General features: G+C 38.9%; 1 protein-coding gene across 6 annotated transcripts in view; it reads left to right on the top strand.

The window, feature by feature from the left end:
• EPG5 (ectopic P-granules 5 autophagy tethering factor) overlaps positions 1-19,477 on the top strand; it is a 102,391-nt gene that overhangs the window by 30,879 nt on the left and 52,035 nt on the right. For 5 of the 6 annotated variants that reach the window (XM_073212983.1, XM_073212981.1, XM_073212980.1 and 2 more), the window contains 11 exons: positions 462-602; positions 4,375-4,539; positions 7,497-7,619; positions 8,135-8,394; positions 11,476-11,616; positions 13,389-13,533; positions 13,754-13,951; positions 14,341-14,451; positions 15,679-15,801; positions 16,720-16,886; positions 17,720-17,941. In XM_073212983.1, coding sequence (XP_073069084.1) covers positions 462-602; positions 4,375-4,539; positions 7,497-7,619; positions 8,135-8,394; positions 11,476-11,616; positions 13,389-13,533; positions 13,754-13,951; positions 14,341-14,451; positions 15,679-15,801; positions 16,720-16,886; positions 17,720-17,941 — 1,796 coding nt within the window. The remainder of the gene's footprint in view (positions 1-461; positions 603-4,374; positions 4,540-7,496; positions 7,620-8,134; positions 8,395-11,475; positions 11,617-13,388; positions 13,534-13,753; positions 13,952-14,340; positions 14,452-15,678; positions 15,802-16,719; positions 16,887-17,719; positions 17,942-19,477) is intronic. The other variant, XM_073212982.1, reaches the window with a different exon arrangement.

Here is a 19,477-nt window from a genome sequence, read left to right as displayed (position 1 = left end):
ATTGGCATTAATGGATTGTAACCTGTAGTTTGGAAAACATTGTTCAAGAAGAGTTGGAAACATTGATATTTTAGAAGCTTTTGTAGTTGGGGATCTTATTTTGTAGGGGAAATTGGTATTTCTGTGAAATGCATTTTGATTTTCATCTCTTAAAGATTTCATCAAATTTAGAGAAGTTTTAACACCCAAGGGACTGTTTCATTGCTACTTTAACATATACTTTCTGAATCCAGCATTTGAACTCACTGTCAACTACTTTCCTCCATTCCTTCTCCTCCCACCCTCCAGCCTCAGGATAGACAGTTTGCTTTCTGAAGTTTGACATGTTTTTGAACATGGTGTGAACCAAGGTTCAGTGTGAGATTCTTTCTAGTTTGCTTGAAAACGTCCTAACTAAAATGTGGCAGTGTACTTTGACACTTGGTATTAAAAGTGCCCTCTCCACTTCCTCCCACTTTTAGGTGTCTTATGTCACTTTGTCTACCAGAGAGACTTTTTCAAAGGTTGGTCGAGAGCTTTTAGGGGCCATCACAGCCGTTCACCCTGAGGTAATTTCTATCCTTTTGGATAGAGTTCAAGACACCATTGACCAGGTTGGCATGGTAAGAACACTAATTATATTTATTTGCTTTTTTTTCTTTTAAATCCTGGAGTAGTGAACAATGGGAAAAATGGTAAGATTGTTGAGGATGATGGAGTCATGGGTACAACAGGATTTATAATCTTTATGTAGTTTTTAAAAACAGCTTTATTGTGATATAATTCACATACCATGTAATTCATTTATTTAAAGTGTACAAGATGATGGCTTTAGTATATTCACAGATATGTATAACCATCACCACAGTCAATTTTAGAACATTATCACCATTTCAAAAAGAAACCTTTTATGCCCTTTTAGCTATCATACTCTATCCTTCTATCCCCTCCAGCCCTAAGTAACCACCAGTCTACTTTCTGTCTCTATACATTTGACTGTTCTAGACATTTCATGAAAATGGGCTCATCATATGTGGCTTTTTATGTCTCACTTCTTCATTTAATATAACCTTTTCCAGGTGCATTCATGTTGTAGCATGTGTCTATACTTCCTTCTTTTTTAAGGCTAAATAATATTCTATTGTATGGATATACTGTTTTTAAAAAACACTTAAAGATTTCCTTGATTATCTATAATAAGGCCTTAAATGTGTGAATTTTTCTAATGGCAGATAGTTATGTGTCATAACTTCAACAGGAATATTTAAAGTGATACTATTTTTCTGTTGGTCTATATTTGTGAAGGGCCCTTCCATCTTATAGTCGCTCTGTCATCCCTGTAGGATAGATGACTCATGACTTATCATTGTGTCATCACATTCATGAACGGGCAGATTCCATTGAAAGATTTGGGTTCTGAGGCATTTATTCATCATTTAGAAAAAAATAATATTATGTTCTCTTTGGAAAAGTACATGGTACTATTTTTTACATTAAAAAATTTTAATTGTGGGAAAGTATACCCAACATAAAATATACCATCTTAACCATTTTTAAGTGTAGAGTTGACTGGCAGTAGGTACATCTACATTGTTTGTCACCTACCATTACTACCATCTATTCACAGAACTCTTTCATCTTATAAAACTGAAACTGTATCTATTAAACAGTAACTCCCCATTCTCTTCTCCCTCTACGGTCCAGACCCTGGCAACCAACATTCTGTGTTACTTTCTGTCTCAGTGAGTTTGATGCCTGTAGGTAGCACATATGGGAAGTATTTATGCTTTTGTGAGTGGCTTAGTTTACTTAGCATAATGTCCTCAAGATTCATCCATGTTGTAGCACATGTCAGAATTTCCTTCCTTCCTTCCTTGTTGTATATGTAGGCCACATTTTGTTTATCCTTTCAACTTGAGTTGCCTCTGCCTTTTGGCTGTTGTGAATAATGCTGCAGTGTACATGAGTGTACAGCTATCTATTTTGAGACCTGGCTTTCAGTTCTTTTGGGTGTGTATCCAGAAGTGAACTGTTGGATCATATAGTAATTGTATTTTTAACTTTTTTGAGGGATCACTGTAGCATTTTCTGTAGTGGCGATTCATGGACCTCTTTCTTCTTAAGAAAAACATTGCATCCTATTATGATTATATTGAGATAAAAGGCCCTTCATATACAATGTAGGAACAAGTTTTTGGTTGTTTCTTTTTGAATGATTATCTGGTAGAGTAAATCCAGAGAAATGTTGTGAGTCTTGTTGTGGGACTCTTGCAGTTTGATGGAGCTCAGCACCTTTTTCTTTCAAGTGTTTTTTGGGTTTTGGTCACACATTTCTAATTTGATCATAAAACAGCGGTAAACTATGCCCAGAGATATGCTCAACTTTAAGTGTAAAAATTGGAATCTTAATTTTTGTAAAGCACATCTTCTGCTAGATGCCTTTACTTTCTGTGTATATATGTGCTTCCTTTGTGATCTGTGAACTTGCTAATGCTTTTGGAGGAACTTATTTATGCCTGCTATACCTCCAGGTGAATATGATGACTTGAAGATGGGCTCATTTCAGAGAAGACATTTTACTTTAGTTAGTGAAATCCATGTACCTTTCTAACATACTCCTCAAGTAAAGTTAGTAATCTTTTGATTCTAAGTAAAAACATAAATATATTTTAAAATATACTAAATCCTGTTTGTTGAGAATTCTTATTAGGATTCTTCCATTCTACTCATTATACCTTTAATTTCTTTTTCTTGTCTTACTGCATTGAGTAGGTCCTTCATTACAATATTGGATAGAAGTAGTGAGAGTGAACATTCTTGCCTTGTTGCCAATCATAGTGGAAAGGTTCAGATGTTCACCATTAAGTACAATAATAGCTGTAGGTTTTTCATAGATGTTCTCTATATTAGGTTGAGAAAGTTTCTGTTTCCATTTTGCTGAGGTATTTTAATGCCTGGGTATTCAGTTATTGTTTCTGCATTCTCTGAGATGATCTTATGATTTTATACTTCTTTTTTTCTGTTAATATGGTGAATTATGTTGACTGGTTTTTAAATGTTGAACTGTCATTGTTTCCTGGAATAAAAACTACTTGATGGTTATCAACCATTGATAGGTATTGCTAGATTCAATTTGATAGTGTTTTTTTTGAGGATTTTTGCATATAGGTTTATCAGGTATATTGGTCTGTAACTTAATTTTCTTGTTATGTCTTTGTTAGGTTTTAGTTTTAGGTTTATATTGGCTAGTTTACTGTTTTATTTAGAATGCTCAAGACCTTTATTAACAGATCCTTGTGAAAATTCAAGTGCACACACACACACACACACACAAAGGAAAGGAAAGGTCCCTTTAAAATTCATTCTTTCTACTCTTCTTTCAAATTTTGTTTGTGTTCTATTGAGAATAGTGTAGGAACCTGAGAAACATTAGTGCATATATTTTAGACCTGTATTGCGCAATTCAGTAGTCATTAGACACATGTAACTGTAGAGCCCTTGAAATGTGGTTAGTCCACATTGAGATGAGGTGTTTTAAAAATGCTCACTGGGTTTCAAAGACTTACTATGAACAAAAGAATGTACATATCTCAATAATATTTTGTAGTGATTTTATGTTGAAGTAATATTTTGGACATATTGGATTAAATGAAATATATTACTAAAATTTACTTGTTTCTTTTGACTAGTAAAAATGTACATATTAGAAAATTAAAACTGCATGTGTGGTTTGCATTATATCCAGCAGTGTTGCAGACATTATAAAATGAATGGCTTTCTGATCAGTCTCCCTTAAAGCAAACTTTATTAAGTGAACCCACATTTATCTTAATTTGCACACATATAGATAAGTTATTTTAAAAGGAATGCTGTAGACTTTTAGTAAACAGAATTTTAAAAACTTTATTATAGATGTGTATCCATCATCCAGTTTTAACAGTGACCAACTCTTGAGTGACCTTATTTCATCTTTACCTCATTCCTTTCCTTGTCTTTTGAAACTAATAGAAACATCCTTTAAAATGCTACTGAAGAAGTAATTATTAAAGTACTTAATCTTTTTGTAAGATGAATAACTATCTTCTTATTTATCATGACTATAAATTTGGGTCTCAAGCTGGTGGTTTTACTAAATGGAAGTTTAACCAATTTATTTTTAAAAGATTGACATTTACAAAAGATAGCAAAATGTGCTTTTGATATATCATTAGTTTTAATAGTCATTTGATTTAGTTGTCTGTCTTGTCCGTTTTACCTGTCTAAAAATCAAACAAAAGCCCTCTTCCCTTTTGGAGAAAGATTTTGGCGAGCAGTTTAATAATGTATTATTGTAGTAATATAGGATTGTCCGTAAGTTTTTGTTTTTATTTTAATTATCATTTTCTTTTTAATAAGGTTTCTTTATACTTGTTTAAAGAACTGCCTTTGTATCTTTGGCAACCTTCTGCTTCTGAGATAGCTGTAATTCGGTGTTGGTTGTTGAATTATAACCTGACAACAGTGAAGAATAAATTGGCCTGTGTTATTCTAGAAGGACTGAATTGGGGATTTGGTGAACAGGTATGTGTTAAAACCATTCTCTAGAGATTGTCGGTTCTATACTTATGAGTCTCAAAGAAACATTTTCTCAAAACATTAACATTTCTGAGTAATATTTGCGAGGTCTGCCAATTCTTTTAGCTGTGTCAGAGTTTAGGATCTTCTCTTTAATTGTTTTGCAGAGTAAGCATCTTCTAAATAAAGGTAAATTGCTCCATGTTGAAAATTTTTCCTTTTTTCCTTAGATCATTTATATCCCTTTGTCCTTAGACCAAGATCCTTGCTGCAGATCCTCCTAATTATCTCTCTTGCCTCTGGTCTCTCTTGCTCATACATTTTGTGTGTGTCACTGCCAGGCTTGCTTCCTGAAACACTGAGTATTGGTTAAGAGCCTGAGCTCTAAGGCAGCCTGCAGGCCTGGGTTCGGATCCTAGGTCTGCCACCTCCTGGCTGTGTGACCCTGAGCAAGCTCCCTGAACTCTCTGGGCCTCAGTTGCTCATCTGTAGGCATTGATATTAATAGGCTTGCCACATAGGATTGTTGTAAGGATTCAGTAAGTTAGGACATGTAAAACGTTTCATGACAGTTCTTGGCATACACTGAGTACTCAGTGGTGGTAGTTTTCTTTTTTTTTTAAGATCATTATTTTTTATTGAAGGGTAGTTGACATACAGTATTACATTAGTTTCAGGTGTACAACACAGTGATTGAACATTTATATACATGATAATTCTAGGTACCAGCTATCACCATACCAAGTTGTCACAATATTTTGACTATATTCCTTATGCTATACATTACATCCAAGTTACTTACTTATTTTACAATTGGAAGTGTGTACTTTATTTATTTATTTATTTATTTTTTTGTGAGGGCATCTCTCCTATTTTTTTTGATCAAATGGTTGTTAACAACAATAAAATTCTGTATAGGGGACTCAATGCTCAATGTATAATCATTAATCCACCCCAAGCCTAATTTTCGTCAGTCTCCAATCTTCTGAAGCATAACGAACAAGTTCTTACATGGAGAACAGATTCTTACATAGTGAATAAGTTACATGGTGAATAGTACAAGGGCAGTCATCACAGAAACTTTTGGTTTTGATCATGCATTATGAACTATAAACAGTCAGTTCAAATATGAATATTCGTTTGATTTTTATACTTGATTTATATGTGGATACCACATTTCTCTCTTTATTATTATTATTTTTAATAAAATGCTGAAGTGGTAGGTAGATGCAAGATAAAGGTAGAAAACATAGTTTTAGTGTTGTAAGAGAGCAAATGTAGATGATCAGGTGTGTGCCTGTAGACTATGTGTTAATCCAAGCTAGACAAGGGCAACAAAACACCCACGGATGCAGCAGATTTCTCTCAGAACAGGGTGGGGAGGTTCTAAGCCTCACCTCTGTTGATCCCCAATTCCTCACCTGATGGCCCCCCTGCAACTGTGCCTGTCTTAGGTTGTTCCTCCCTTGAGGAATCTTACCTGTCTCTGGCTAACCAGTCATCTTCCGGGGCCATACAGGGAAATGTAAAGTTGGTAAGTGAGAGAGAAGCCTTATTGTTTGAAAAGGTTAGTTTTTTACTTCTTTGCATATTTATGCCCTGTGGCTTCTATGCCCAGCATTTGTCTTGAGGTGTCTTTACCACTTGGAAGAATTGTGATACACGGTAAATTCGATATGAGGCACGAATTCTATTTATAGGTTGTAATTAGGAAGGAAGAAGAAAAGCTATAGAAGTAGCAGGTGGAAGAAAACATGGGAAGATTGATTATTTCTTTGACACACCTTCTTGTAGAGTAACTTCAGCATGTATAGGTTTTAAACTACTAATTAAATTGCACACACACATTAACATAATAGGAATACAGTTACATAACCAAAGTATACCTATAATTACCAGCCATCTCCAGTGAAACCAAGAAAACCAGTTAGGCTCCTTAGGCGTTTGTGAAAATGGTAGTTTTCTTAATAATAGTTTATTAAGAGTTTGCTACCTGTAACAGGTCTCCAAAGATGCATGTCAGTGATTCTAACTTAAACCTTTCCTGCCTCTTTACCCTAGGCCTCATTAGTTAGCTCCTTCATGAAAATACATAAACATTCCAAAGGGATTAGCTTCTTCAGTGCTTGCCAGCAGCTTTTGTTCTGAGCAAGTCATTTAGTCCCTGCAGTCTTAAGTGATTTGTATGAACAGGACCTCTGATGTACAGATGAGACAGCTGAAGGCAGGGAGCTTGTCTCCCGGGGTGTCACTGCCATCCTGGAACTGTCTGGATTCATCTGGGTCTTCTCTCAGTCACATGCTGGTGGGCGAGAGCTGCATGGGGCAGTTTTCCACTTTCACATTCTGAGTGGAACCTCCCAGTTTCTGGGAACTCTCCCAAAAAGCTTCATGAAGACTCCTCTGTGAGAGTCTCCTCTCTCCTTTGTCTGAGTTAGGAAAGTCATTTTCTAGGGAGGATTGGGAATGTATTTCTTCAGCTTGCAAAGGCAGATTGTGTAGGAAATTTGGTAGACAACTTCAAGCTCCTTATGGAATACTGTGTCTGTGTTGTTGAGTATCTTAAGTTATATTTACTGATGATAGAACAAGAAAAGGAAATGTAGACTTAACTTATTAAATATCTTTCTGTTTAATTAGAATAGTTAAACATCTTTGTGGTTCATGGCAATGCCCTTAAACTTATAACTCAAAGTGTTTATATTTTAGGATGGCATGGGGGATTACATTCAAAGGCTGGGGTCTGGGATGACTCAGGTTCAAACCTATCTGTGTTCAGTATAATGGTTCTTTACATTAAAATTTTTCTCTTGTCACTTAAAAACTCCATTGTTAGGGCATGTGATTTTTGGAAAATTTAGTTTCTGCATCTGAGATTCTTTTCACTAACCTGCCCAGTCTTTCAGTTTAAAAGTGTATTTTAAAAATCAAGATGGTATATTTGTGATTATTTTTCTTTTTAGAAGAATACCCTTCATCTCGATCAAGCTATCCATGCTGAAGTGGCGTTAATGATTCTTGAAGCATACCAGAAGTACCTTGCACAGAAACCATATGCTGGGCTTCTTTCTGAAAGTATGAAGCAGGTAATTCTTTCTGTTATGTACTGAGCACATACATTTTTATTACCTATGGCCTAGGTGGATAAAGTTACAGTATTGACCCTTAGGTTTCCTAAGAACATTTTGGCAGTTTAAGATACTGACAGTGAGTTCTATGATTGTAGAAGCCTACATATGGCTGCTTTATTATTGTGAAATTTGTGTTGAACTATAGTGGTGCATTGTACCTGGCTTGTACTGGCTCAAGAAAACTGATTGTTAAGTTTTCAGGAACTTTGCAAGCCAGGTTGTTAACTTTTTGATACCTTGAAATTGACAGTGGTGGAGTTTTTTCACCACCAACATTGTGAAACCCTAGTAAGAAGAACTGGTGAGTTGTGAGGGAGAAATTGCTTTACTTTAATGCTGCAAACACTGAGTATCAATAACTGGTATGTCCTCTTTTCTGAAGTCATTGATCAGAAAAGGAGATGGGTGGGTGAGTTTACTGATGTAATGTGTATGTGACTAACATGGTTTAAAATAAATAATCATTTTAGGTTTCATATTTGGCCAGTATCGTTCGATATGGAGAGACACCTGAGACTTCATTTAACCAATGGGCCTGGAATTTGATCTTGAGGTTGAAACTGCACAAAAATGATTATGGAATACAACAGAATCGTCCAAATGTTCCCTTCTCCAGCACTGTGCCTGACATGACAGAGTCACCCACGTTTCATCCTCTCTTGAAGGCTGTTAAGGCAGGCATGCCCTTTGGCTGTTATCTGGCCTTAGCTATGACAGCCGTGGGCCACAGGTACAGTGTTTGGAAGCTCTGGTATCACTGAACCTTATAGTCAGTGATTCTAGAATCTCATCTTTTCACATCCCATCAAACCTGTTTGGGGCAATCAGAGCTAAATAATAAATCTTGACTAATAGCTTATCAAGGGGAAACGTTGCCCAAATTCACATAAGACAGATTGGTGCCAGAAAAGTCACCTTGATACCTCATGAAGAGAGTCATACCTTTCGCCCAAAGTGGAATGTTTATGTCAGCAGTAGATGTAGTCTCTTTCTTAAAATGATTAGATAAAATTAGTCACCTGCACTGAATTGTGTGTTTAAAATGATGGCAGCCCAATTCAGCCTTCCTAGTGAAAGGGCTACACCTGCCCAGGGGAATGAAATGCCTGATCAGGTTGAGTTCCTTTGTTATGAGCCAATAGCTGGCTCTGTTTCTTCCACAGGAGTGCTTATCACACTATATTGTAGTTGTCTGTTTAATCTCACCAGGGATCTTCTGTGAGGTTAGAACTCAGGAATCATCTTTGTCTTGTTTTTTATTTTATCTCTAGTGATGAAGACTGTAACTGGTGCAGTAAGTAACTGAATGCATGAATGAATTCTGAGTTGGTTAAAAATCCTTTAAAGATCTTTTCCTATGATATACTGATTTTTTCTAGCTACCCGTTTTTCTTATACCTTTGACATATGATATCTGATTCTCGCATTTTAGACTCACTGTTGCAGCTTTTTAGCATCCTGATTTCAAAATAATGCTCCACATTAAATCTAATTTTAGTGGGATGCCCATTGTCTTTCCAGCTGTTAGTGTTCAGCCTTTTGCTCTGAGTAGGAGAGATACCAGTTGTTTAGATAGTTGCCTCTGGTTGCTGACAATTTAGTGGACACAGTAGATGTAAAACAAGTAGCAGTACTGAAGAATATAATCATGGGCTGGATAATTTGTATAGAGCAGTGGTTCTTAACCCTGGTTGCTCTGTAGAGTCACTTTTAGAGTGATTCTAAAAGTACCAATACAGAGAAGAGAGTGAGAATCCTCATACAATGGGTATCTGAGGTCACTGTTCCAGATTTTCTAATGTACAGCCAAGATTGAAGACTACTGAGGGTAGGAGCAGAAAGAATGTAAATGAAGGAGGATTAGAGTAGGATACCTTCATGGAGGATCTGAGCTTTGGAGAGAAGTCTTTGAGAAGATGTCCTAGGCTAAGGAGCAGAGTGGTGACACCTTTTCCAGGTGATCAGTGCCCGTAACATTGTAGCTTCAGCCTAGGGCCGTCTGCTTGCGCCCCACAGCACCTATGCATTCTGAGCAGCACACTTGTACTATATTGTAGTGTAATAGTTTCTCTCTCCCTCTCCTTGCGGACGTTATGGTCCTTGAAGGTAGGGGCATTGCCTTGTTGATCTTTGTAACTCTAGCACCTGTACTTAGTAGGTATTTCATTGCATGGAATGTGGGAGGGAGCACTGGATGTCTAAGGGGTAAAGGAGAGAAGGGGAAGTGATGAGGAAACAGTCCTGACTGGAGCCCATGATGTATGTTGGTGAACCAGGGTGATCAGGCAGGTCAGTAGGGCCAAATTATAGACAAATTTGAAAGCCAGTTACAGAGGGTAGAATCCATCTAGGAAGGCAGATTCTTTGAGGTATAGTATTCTATATTTAATTATTTCATGATTTCTCTATTTCTTATATTCATTCTGAAACTGTAGCTTTTTATTCACTGATACTGCTATGGCTCTTCTCTAAATATAAATATTCAATGCTGATTACTGAATCCTGAGTGGGAGTGAGTGGGAGACTAAGTGTTTCTTTTCAGGGCTGAACTCCACTGTGGTAAGCGGGATGTATTGATGCTAGAACTAACTTAAAACAATCTTATGAATGGGCTTGGTGTTGGGGCCAGAGTATGCAGAGATAACAATTGAACATGAATATAACATCATAGACAGTATAGAGAACAATAGTCAAAATCACCCAGACTCTTTCTCACCCTAATAAAACACTGCTATTTTTGGTTGTTTATTTTTTTCCAGTGTTTTACCTTTGTTCCTTTTTAGAGGTATAATATATATTTAATTGTATATATCCCTTGTTTTTTACTTCTAATATTCTAAACATTTCCCTATGGTGTAATCTTTGCACTATTACTTTTATTTTTTGAAGTGACTTTTACCCTAAAATTTAAGCGTTATACCCAAACACTAGGATTAGGACAATGGGAGAAAAAGCCACTCACTTCTATCACTCCAGCATGATGAGCATTTTCGTGTGACATCATCCCTGTGTTTTTCCCCCTCTTTATCACTTTAGTAGTTTACTAGTAGTTCTAATAAGAACTATAATATATATATATAAAATCTACTCCCCCATATCATTATAGGAGAAGTATTTTTCCATGTTGCCCTTAGTCATTATATGCGTTATTTTGAAAAGATATAGTAATATTTCTGTTGAGTGAATTTTTCTAAAATTTCATAAATAATTTCTGCCTCTGAGTTTGCATTATAAATCTGAAAAATGTACATTTACATGGATCATATAGCATGCATAGTTTTCTCCATATTTGGGATTATTTCTTAAGGATAGATTCTTTGAACTGAGTCAGAGGATAAGTAACTTTTTATGACTCATTGGTTTCAGCAGAATTTTTGCTAGTTCATGCTGACAGATTGAACTCACTTTTGAATCTTCTCTGTGCTTTATACCTTGTGGAAATATGCAGGCAATGAGAGCCCCATGACTTTTATAAGAAACACCATTGAGAAACAAAATGGGCAGTGGCAAGCTCTCTGGACTAGAGCCTTGTAAACCTGGCTCTCATTTTGACCCTCCAATAAGAAATTATGTGAGTTTGGGCATGATGCTTCACCTTTCTCATATGTAAAATGAAAGTATAGATGAACTGTTAAGTTCCTTTGTGTGTCCCAAGACCTGATTCTAGTATTTTCATGTGACGTTTGGGTATGCAAAAATGTGCTGTAGACCTGAGGTAATCCAGGCAGCAATAGGCTAATAGCTTATTGGAAGAACACCATTTTATGAACCGGTTTCCTTGTCTGCTTATTGCCTATTTCTTTTTTCTTAGCATTGAGAAATTCTGTGCAGAAGGCATCTCCCTGTTGGGAATTCTGGTCCAATCAAGGCATTTGAGAACAGTGGTCCATGTCCTGGATAAGATTCTACCTTTATTCTACCCTTACCAGTATTACCTTCTGAAGAATGAGCAGTAAGTAGTGAACAGCTTAGCCAGTACAATAACTGTGTTTGGCTTCTCAAGTAAAATAGGCAATATTTCAATGGCGTATTTTTTATGAGGCAAAAACTTCCTGCTCAGTTTAGAATGCAAGCTGATGAGCTCTGATTCTAATAATAATTTCCATTACCTTTATGATCATAAAAGTTATTTCCCTTTTTCATTTAATTTTGAATTGCTTATAGCTTTTAATATTTGAAAGAGAGCAGTTCTATGTAACTCTGGGAATAGCGCTTCTGACACTAAGCATCAAATGGCTTTGCCATTGTAACAGTAGTAAACACATTGCTTTTTAATTGTCTGCAGCATTACAAACATAAGATAGAAGGGAGGTGCTCATCACATGAGATATTCACAATCTTGATGAGAAAATAAGACTTTTGAGATAGTTACAAAGTTATGAAGCAAGATCCTGGTAAGGCCATGCTGTGATATATAGATTATATTTGCATTTTATGGTAAAAGTGTGTAGAATTTATGGTAAAAGAAATAGCTACTTAGAGAGGGAGGGAATTAAGGATGTGGTATTAATCAAGATCCTTCATTGCACATGTTGAAAACCCAGTACAGAGTAGTTTCACCAAGAAGGGAATATATTGACTCATGTGATTGGGGAAAAGGCTCATGATAACATCAGGTCTTTCACCAGGCATGTTTTTTAACTAGGGGTGGCTTTTTGACCCTTAGTGGACATTTGGTAATGTCTTGAGATGATTTTGATTGTGTCAGCCTGGCCAGGGATAGGTGGTTGGGTGAGGGGGTGGTGGTTGGGGATTGGTGAAGGCTCAGCTGACACCTTGTGGGTGGAGGCCAGAGATAGTGCTGAACACCCTAGGGTGCTAAGAGAAGCCCTCACGATAAAGGATCAGCCAGCCCCGAATGTCAGAAGTGCCAGTGTTGAGAGACTCTGGATTAGTGTTTTTTTTCCTGTTTATCCTCCCACCCAAGTCCCTTGGCTCTGCCTCTCTTCAGACCTTCCCCTGCAAGTGTACTTTTTCCAGGAGAACGAAGTTCATGGCTACAGAGACCTAGCCATCAGCCTAGGTTCCCATGGGAAAGGCAAATGTTTTCTTTATCATTATTCCTTGTAATGATTCCTGATTGGTCTGACAGGATGGTATAAGAGAGGTCAATGGATTAGATGTGTTTAACATGGTGGGGAGAGGTCAGGAAGTTCTCTGAGGTAGGGACATTGTTGAAGAGATTCAAGGGGTGAGTAGGAGTTTGCCAGGTTAGGTGTAGAGAGTGTTTCAGGTGGAAAACCCAGCAGAAGCAAACACCCTGACAGAGGAGGGAGCCTGGTGCACCCAGGGGACTGAGGCCGTGTCTGTGACTGATACCGTATCTCCCCTAGTACCTTCTATGAAGTTAGCACCCAATATGAGATTGCAGGATGCTTTTATTAACATCTATGCTTTTGTTGGTGAGAGAGGGCAGTCTGGAGGGTTTAAATGGGCTCTTTAGGTTTTTTTTCCTCTCATGTTCTTAAACTTGCACGTGTTTTTGTGTATTGCATCTGTTCATTTCTCTTCTGCAGGTAGATAGAATTCCTTTTAGCCCTATTAATTGGAAAACTTATTTTTTCTGAAATTCCTGAGACATATCAGAATCCCTAAATAAAGCTTTGGCCTAAAAATGGGGCCAAAAATTCAATATTACTCTGTTTTTTCATAAGTAATTAGCCACTGGAAATTCTGTTGACTTCTGATTGGAACATAAAGTGTGCCATCCTGTGTGCTTGGCAGGTTTCTGTCACACCTCCTTCTGTTCCTGCACTTGGACAGTGGCGTGCCTCAGGGTGTCACGCAGCAGGTCACCCATAAGGTGGCACAGCACCTGACAGGAGCCAGCCATGGGGACAATGTGAAGCTTCTCAACAGCATGATCCAGGTCAGGATCTAGTAAGCCCTTAAATACACCTTTGCCACCTTCCCAATCAAACACCCCTAGTGCTAGTACATCTGTGTTGGTTGTTTCAAAGCATTTGACACAGTGCTTTTGTCAAGGGGAGCAGATACAGGCCTTTTAGTGGAGGTTGTTATTTTGTTAGTTTTTCAAAAATGGGAGACTGGTTATTACCTTTCACATCTCCTGAGTCCTTTCTCCACAGGCCCACATATCTGTAAGCACTCAGCCCAATGAAGTGGGCCCTGTTGCCGTATTGGAGTTCTGGGTTCAGTCTCTAATAAGCCAACATCTCTGGTATCGAGAACAGCCCATCCTCTTCCTCATGGATCACTTGTGTAAAACAGCTTTTCAGCTGATGCAAGAAGACTGTGTGCAGAAATTACTCTACCAGCAACATAAGGTAAAGCCATTAGAGAATAGCTCTTGTAGTCATTGGCTAGATAGTAACTTTCTAAGAAGCTACCGGCTGGGTGCAGTGCTCTGTGCTGCTCTGTGGCCCCTGCCTTTTTCCAGCTTTGCCTTATGGTGTCTCATCTCAGTAATCATAGTTTGCTGGTGGAGATCCCAGGGAAGCCAAAGGCAAGCACACCCCAGGAAAAGCTCTGTTTATTGCATTTGGCTGTAGTGCACTGCCTGTGACTAACACTGCTGGTGGACTAATTATTGAAACCTGCGTCTTACCAGAATCCTTCCCTGTAGTAAGATAATTACTGATATTCTTGTAAAGGTCATTGATAAAGTTTTTTTTTTTAAGTCTCCCTTCTGCTCCACATCCTCTCCCCTTTGTAGAATGCTTTGGGCTACCACTGTGACCGGAGTCTGCTCTCTTCTTTGGTGAGCTGGATCGTGGCTGGCAATGTCACGCCTTCCTTCGTGGAGGGCATCGCCATGTCCACTCAGGTAGGAAACCCACTGAGGACCACTGTTGTCTTTGTGAGTTTTAATAGTGTCATCTTTACTAATACCTTACTAACAGTCTGAAATAACATTGATTTTGTACTTATTATGTATAAGAATACTTCCCATTTAACCTTTACAATATACCTCTGCTGAGGTTGCACTGCTGCCATTCCAGTTTCACAGAGGGGTTAACTGGGTTTTAACAGAGTTAAATGGCTGGCTCAGGATCAGACATTTCTTGATCAGACTCAGTCTGCTTGACTACAACCTGCGCAGCAGTGTGGCAGAGAGGTCAGGAGTGGCTGCTCAGGGCTGACCATCTGTGGTGTGGTCTATGTTTTGCTGTTAGCGAGTGCTGTGCCTTGGGCAGCTTGCTTCCCTCTCTGACCCCTGTTTCCTCACTCGTCTGATGGGAGGATTGATTGCACCTGTGTATAAAGAACAGTGCTTAGCACTTAGTCAGTGCTCACTAGGCATTGGCTGTTAGCATTGTTGTCATCAGTCTCATTAGTAATAGTATATTCATCATTATTACTACCCCTCAGACTGAGTGTCAAATTATGTTTTTATTTCATCACTTAAACCAGTGCCAACAACCTTCAGCCTCCTATCAGAGCCTTACCTTCTGCTTTTCCTCACACCTCTTGTGATCTAGCTAAAAACACTCCTTGCTTCACCTGCCCACATCCCTGGTGTTCCCTCTCCGCCTCTGCCTCACTGATTTTCTTACCGGGTGTGCCTCCCTCTCTGTTCCCTGTGTAGAGCCTCTGATACGCCCACCTTCTCTGATTCTGCCCTCTCTCCTCTGGCTTCCCGTGGCACTGGAGCCCTGATTAAGTACTTACTACTTCACATTTTGGTTACTTGTATATTAGTCTCGTCTCCTCTAATAGATGGAAAACTTCTTAAGGGCAGAGCTTGTGTCTGGCCCTTTTTCCTGTCCCTTGTGCATACAGAATCTGCCCAATAAATACTGAGAAAATAAACATCTTCTTTTACTATTAGCTTTTCCAGAAGAATTTGACATTTTTCAATCATCTGTTTTTATCTAAATTTATACATGTAACAAGAATAGGGATACACATAAAAACTATGTGTTAATTTTAGAAACTATGAATATTTGTTGATTGAGATCTATGATAGGAAAGATGTTAATCTGGAATATCAGGATGTATTTTTTCTGAGTGAGCTACTCATTTCCCTTGCTTTTACCTGGTGTCATTTTAGGTCTGGTTTGCATGGACAGTGTTGAATGTGGAATCCATTTTTGAAGAAGATTCCCAGCTCCGAAGAGTTGTTGAAGGGGAATTGGTTATAAACCCTGCTTTTACTCCTGACCAAGCTCTGAAGGTGCAAATATCAGTTCTGCATTTGAGTGGGAGAAGGTGGTTTATACTTTAATGCTGACGCAATCACCTGTAGCTTTTGAACTTTTGTGTTTTCTTTTGTTGTGGATGTTTGGAGAGCACAATATCCAAACCAGTGCTTAAAATGGTATGATTGAAGCAGACACATCCTACTCAAGGTTCATTTAACATTGAGAGTCACAACCTGGTAACTGAAGGCTGTGGTCATTGCATGCGTGAAGGGGATTGCCATTGTTTTAAAGCAATTCCCAGTGTGTTCCATCTTCCTTGGAATCCCCTCGAGAGCTTGTTAAAAATCAGATTGCTGGAACCCAGCTTCTGACACTGTGAGTTTCTTAGTCAGGAGTAGGAACAGAAACTTGTTTTTAAAAACTCCCTAGCTGATCTTTAAGCTCACTAAAATGAGAAAAAGACTGGAATAAGGCTTTAGAATTGAAGATCTCTTTTTTACTGTTCCGTAATAGAGACTTTGCTTTTGGGTTTCAGAGCCTGTTAAAGAATTTATCACTTTTGAAAGTCCTTTTAAAATCTAAATTTTCAAGAGAATGATAAAAGTGTAACAGTAAAATTTACTTTTGGTTTTCATATCATTGTACTCCCTTGCGCTGTAGCCTTGTACATGCAAAGGGTGGAAAGGCCTGGAAGTGAGATTAGACTAAGTGATGCTTAAGACCCACTCTAATTCAGGGGTCTGTGAAAAGTTTTGACAGAAAAATCTGGCCCACATGTTTTGCTACCAAGAAGGTAGGTGGTGGGCTGGAGAAGTAAGTTTTATGTGACTGTTGGTTCCTTACTGAATTTAAAACAAAATGTTCGTGTTTCATTTGAATCACTTAGAAAGAGCAGACTGTACGCAGTTGTGTTCATTTCATGGTTGCTCAAAGCCCCTCCTCTTTTGTAGAAAGCCCAGGCCCAGCTCAAGCTCCCCATTGTCCCATCCCTCCAGAGGCTGCTGATTTACCGTTGGGCCCACCAGGCTCTCGTTACGCCTTCTGATCACCCTCTTCTGCCGCTCATTTGGCAGAAGTTCTTCCTCCTGTATCTTCACCGCCCTGGACCGCAATATGGGTATGGCGCCCAGTGTTGTTCTGAGTGTCTGTGAGTCTGTTCCTGTCTTTGCCCTGCTCTAATGCCCTTTGTTCTCACACTGTGGCTTGGGAGTAGAATCATTCTTTGACCTTTGGCTAGGAGTCCCCCTTTCTCCCTGTTTCACATTTATTAGCCTAGACCTGTTTTGAGTTCAGGGTATCTTGTGGCATCTCTGTCTTTTCCATTCTCTCTACCCAACATGGTGAAAATAATACCCTGGAACCAGGCCAGGTGTAGCATGGAGCCCCTGGAGATGCAAAGGGAGTGAAACTGCCCCAAACAGGCTGCTTGTGTGACCGTCTTAGGGCTGTATATGGGAACTTGTGATGGGTAATGCATGGGAGTGTGAGGGTGTCCTGGGGGTGTCTGACATTTCCACTGGGTATGAAGGGATTCTGAACAGTCCACTGTCTGGAACTGTCCGCTGTTACTGATCGTGGTCTCTGGCTCCAACTCAGTTATTAGCTCACCCTCAGTCCCTTAACTCACTCCTTTGAAACATACAGATGTTGGCTCTTTGTTACTTCAGTTTTTTTCCAGATTGCAAGTTCTTTAGGAGCAGAGCTATCTTTCATCTATTCTGTACCTCAAGTGGTGATAGTATCTTTATTTGCATAGCATTTCATTCTGTTTAAAACTGATTTTGTATACACCTGGCTTGTTGGGTCTTCATAACAATCACTGAGGTAGAGATAATAGATATTTTAATGCAGTATATTCGCATCCATTGACTTGTCAATTGACTGTAATTTTGTGTCAGATAAAAAGAGCATCTTGTGTTGATCTTGTGATCTGTGCTTATGTTTTTTAAGGTTACCCATAGACGGTTGTATTGGAAGAAGATTTTTTCAAAGCCCTGCTCACATCAGTTTGTTGAAAGAAATGAAGAGGCGCCTGACTGAAGTGGCCGACTTCCACCATGCTGCGAGCAAGGCTCTGCGCGTTCCAGCAGAGGGCAGCGAAGGGCTGCCAGCCAGCCAGGCCAGCACCCCTGGTTACTTGACTTCCCCAGAACTGCACACGGAGCTCGTGAGGTGAGGCATGGTTGTTCAGTCATTTATGTTGCTTGCAGCACAGGTGCTCGTGTGGAGCAGTTATTTGTGTAACGAACTGCCAGATGCTATTCTCTCAACCTTGTTAGATTGAATTGGAAGGCGGTTTTGACTATAGGTTTGCATCTTGCAATGTTCCTTTTTATGTTCCTCCTGAGAGTTGACTCAGCAAATTGGTGGCTCTGCCAAGTGCCTGAATTGATTGGAAGATCTTAAAGCTGATGTCCTCTTCTGTTTCTTTATGTGATAACAGAAACAAACCAAAACAATTGATCATAGCAGGTAAACAACTAGTTAAGCCTCCTAGAATACTTCTCTAAAGGAAATAAGCGACCCAGGCAGGGTTATTTAAGTGGTGTTCCTAGACCCTTGAAGGGATTCCAGAATCCACCTAGAGTCAGGGGGGATCTAGTCATCTCCCCAAACTGCTTCTAAAAATCAGGCATAATATTTGCAACTCTCTGAAGGTAAATAAAGACCTCTGAAGCTAGTTTGGGTCCCTTTTGCACTGTTCCTTCACCTTTCATTTCTAAGCTTGCTATAAACCAGATATTAGTCTTCTAAATAAGACTTAATAAAAATGGCTTTTAATAATTAACCCCGAATACAAAAATTGTCTTGGTGAGAAAACTCAGGGTTCTGATCCAGCACTGAGGCTTCAGACTTGAATAATATCAGAGCCCCTAGGGCTATGTCAACCTCTAGAATGATTTCTCCCCTTACTGTGCTTGCTTGAAGGAAGACTTATTTTTAGGCAGGCTTAACCAGTGGGAAGGCTTTATCTTTGAACAGTTAGATCAGCTAAGAAAGTCTTTGATGTTCCCTTCTGCCTTTCTTAAATCCCTCTTTCTTTGGTATGTTGGTAAATGGCCAGTAACTGAATCAGAAGCTGGACGAGAGCTCTGTACCAGCCTTCCCTTTCAGAGCCCTGAAGCCCTGTGCATGTCCTCTTCCTACACAGATGGCCATGGAGGTAGAGGAGGTAATTTTCCACTTCACTGAGCAAAGCCCAGCCCCGCCACCTCCTGGTCCCCCACCCAGTAATTTGTCTGCCGTAGACTCTGGTACCTGTTGCTGCAAAACAACTGCTGAAAATACCAGTGGTCTTAGCTAAATGGGCTGTGTGCCTTGTAAAAACAAACAAAATAAAAACAAAGGAAACATCATGAAATTTTTTAAAAAGTTTTTACTGGATAATGGAGATTTTTTACTTTTCTCTTTTAGCCTGGCTTTGTTCTGTTCCTTATGAATGGAAACAGGGTGCACACGTGCTGTGAGGTGTGTTTGTGATTCCTTGGGGCAGGAGATCGACATTGAGCCTAAAGCCGGCATGTTCTTCCATGCATAAGTTTAAAATTAGGCTTTTAATGTTTTTTCTGAAAGACAGAAAATGTGTTCATTTGAATGTTATTTAAACCTTCCCTAGCTCTAAGGCTCACCATGACTGAATTGCCCAGGAAAGAAAAGCTCCAAATTTAGATCCTAGGTCTGCATTATAATGACCTTTTCAGTTTTTTT

Source organism: Manis javanica, chromosome 9 (genome assembly GCF_040802235.1).
Source record: "Manis javanica isolate MJ-LG chromosome 9, MJ_LKY, whole genome shotgun sequence".
Taxonomy (NCBI): Eukaryota; Metazoa; Chordata; class Mammalia; order Pholidota; family Manidae; genus Manis; species Manis javanica.
This window is presented reverse-complemented; position numbering and strand designations above follow the sequence as displayed.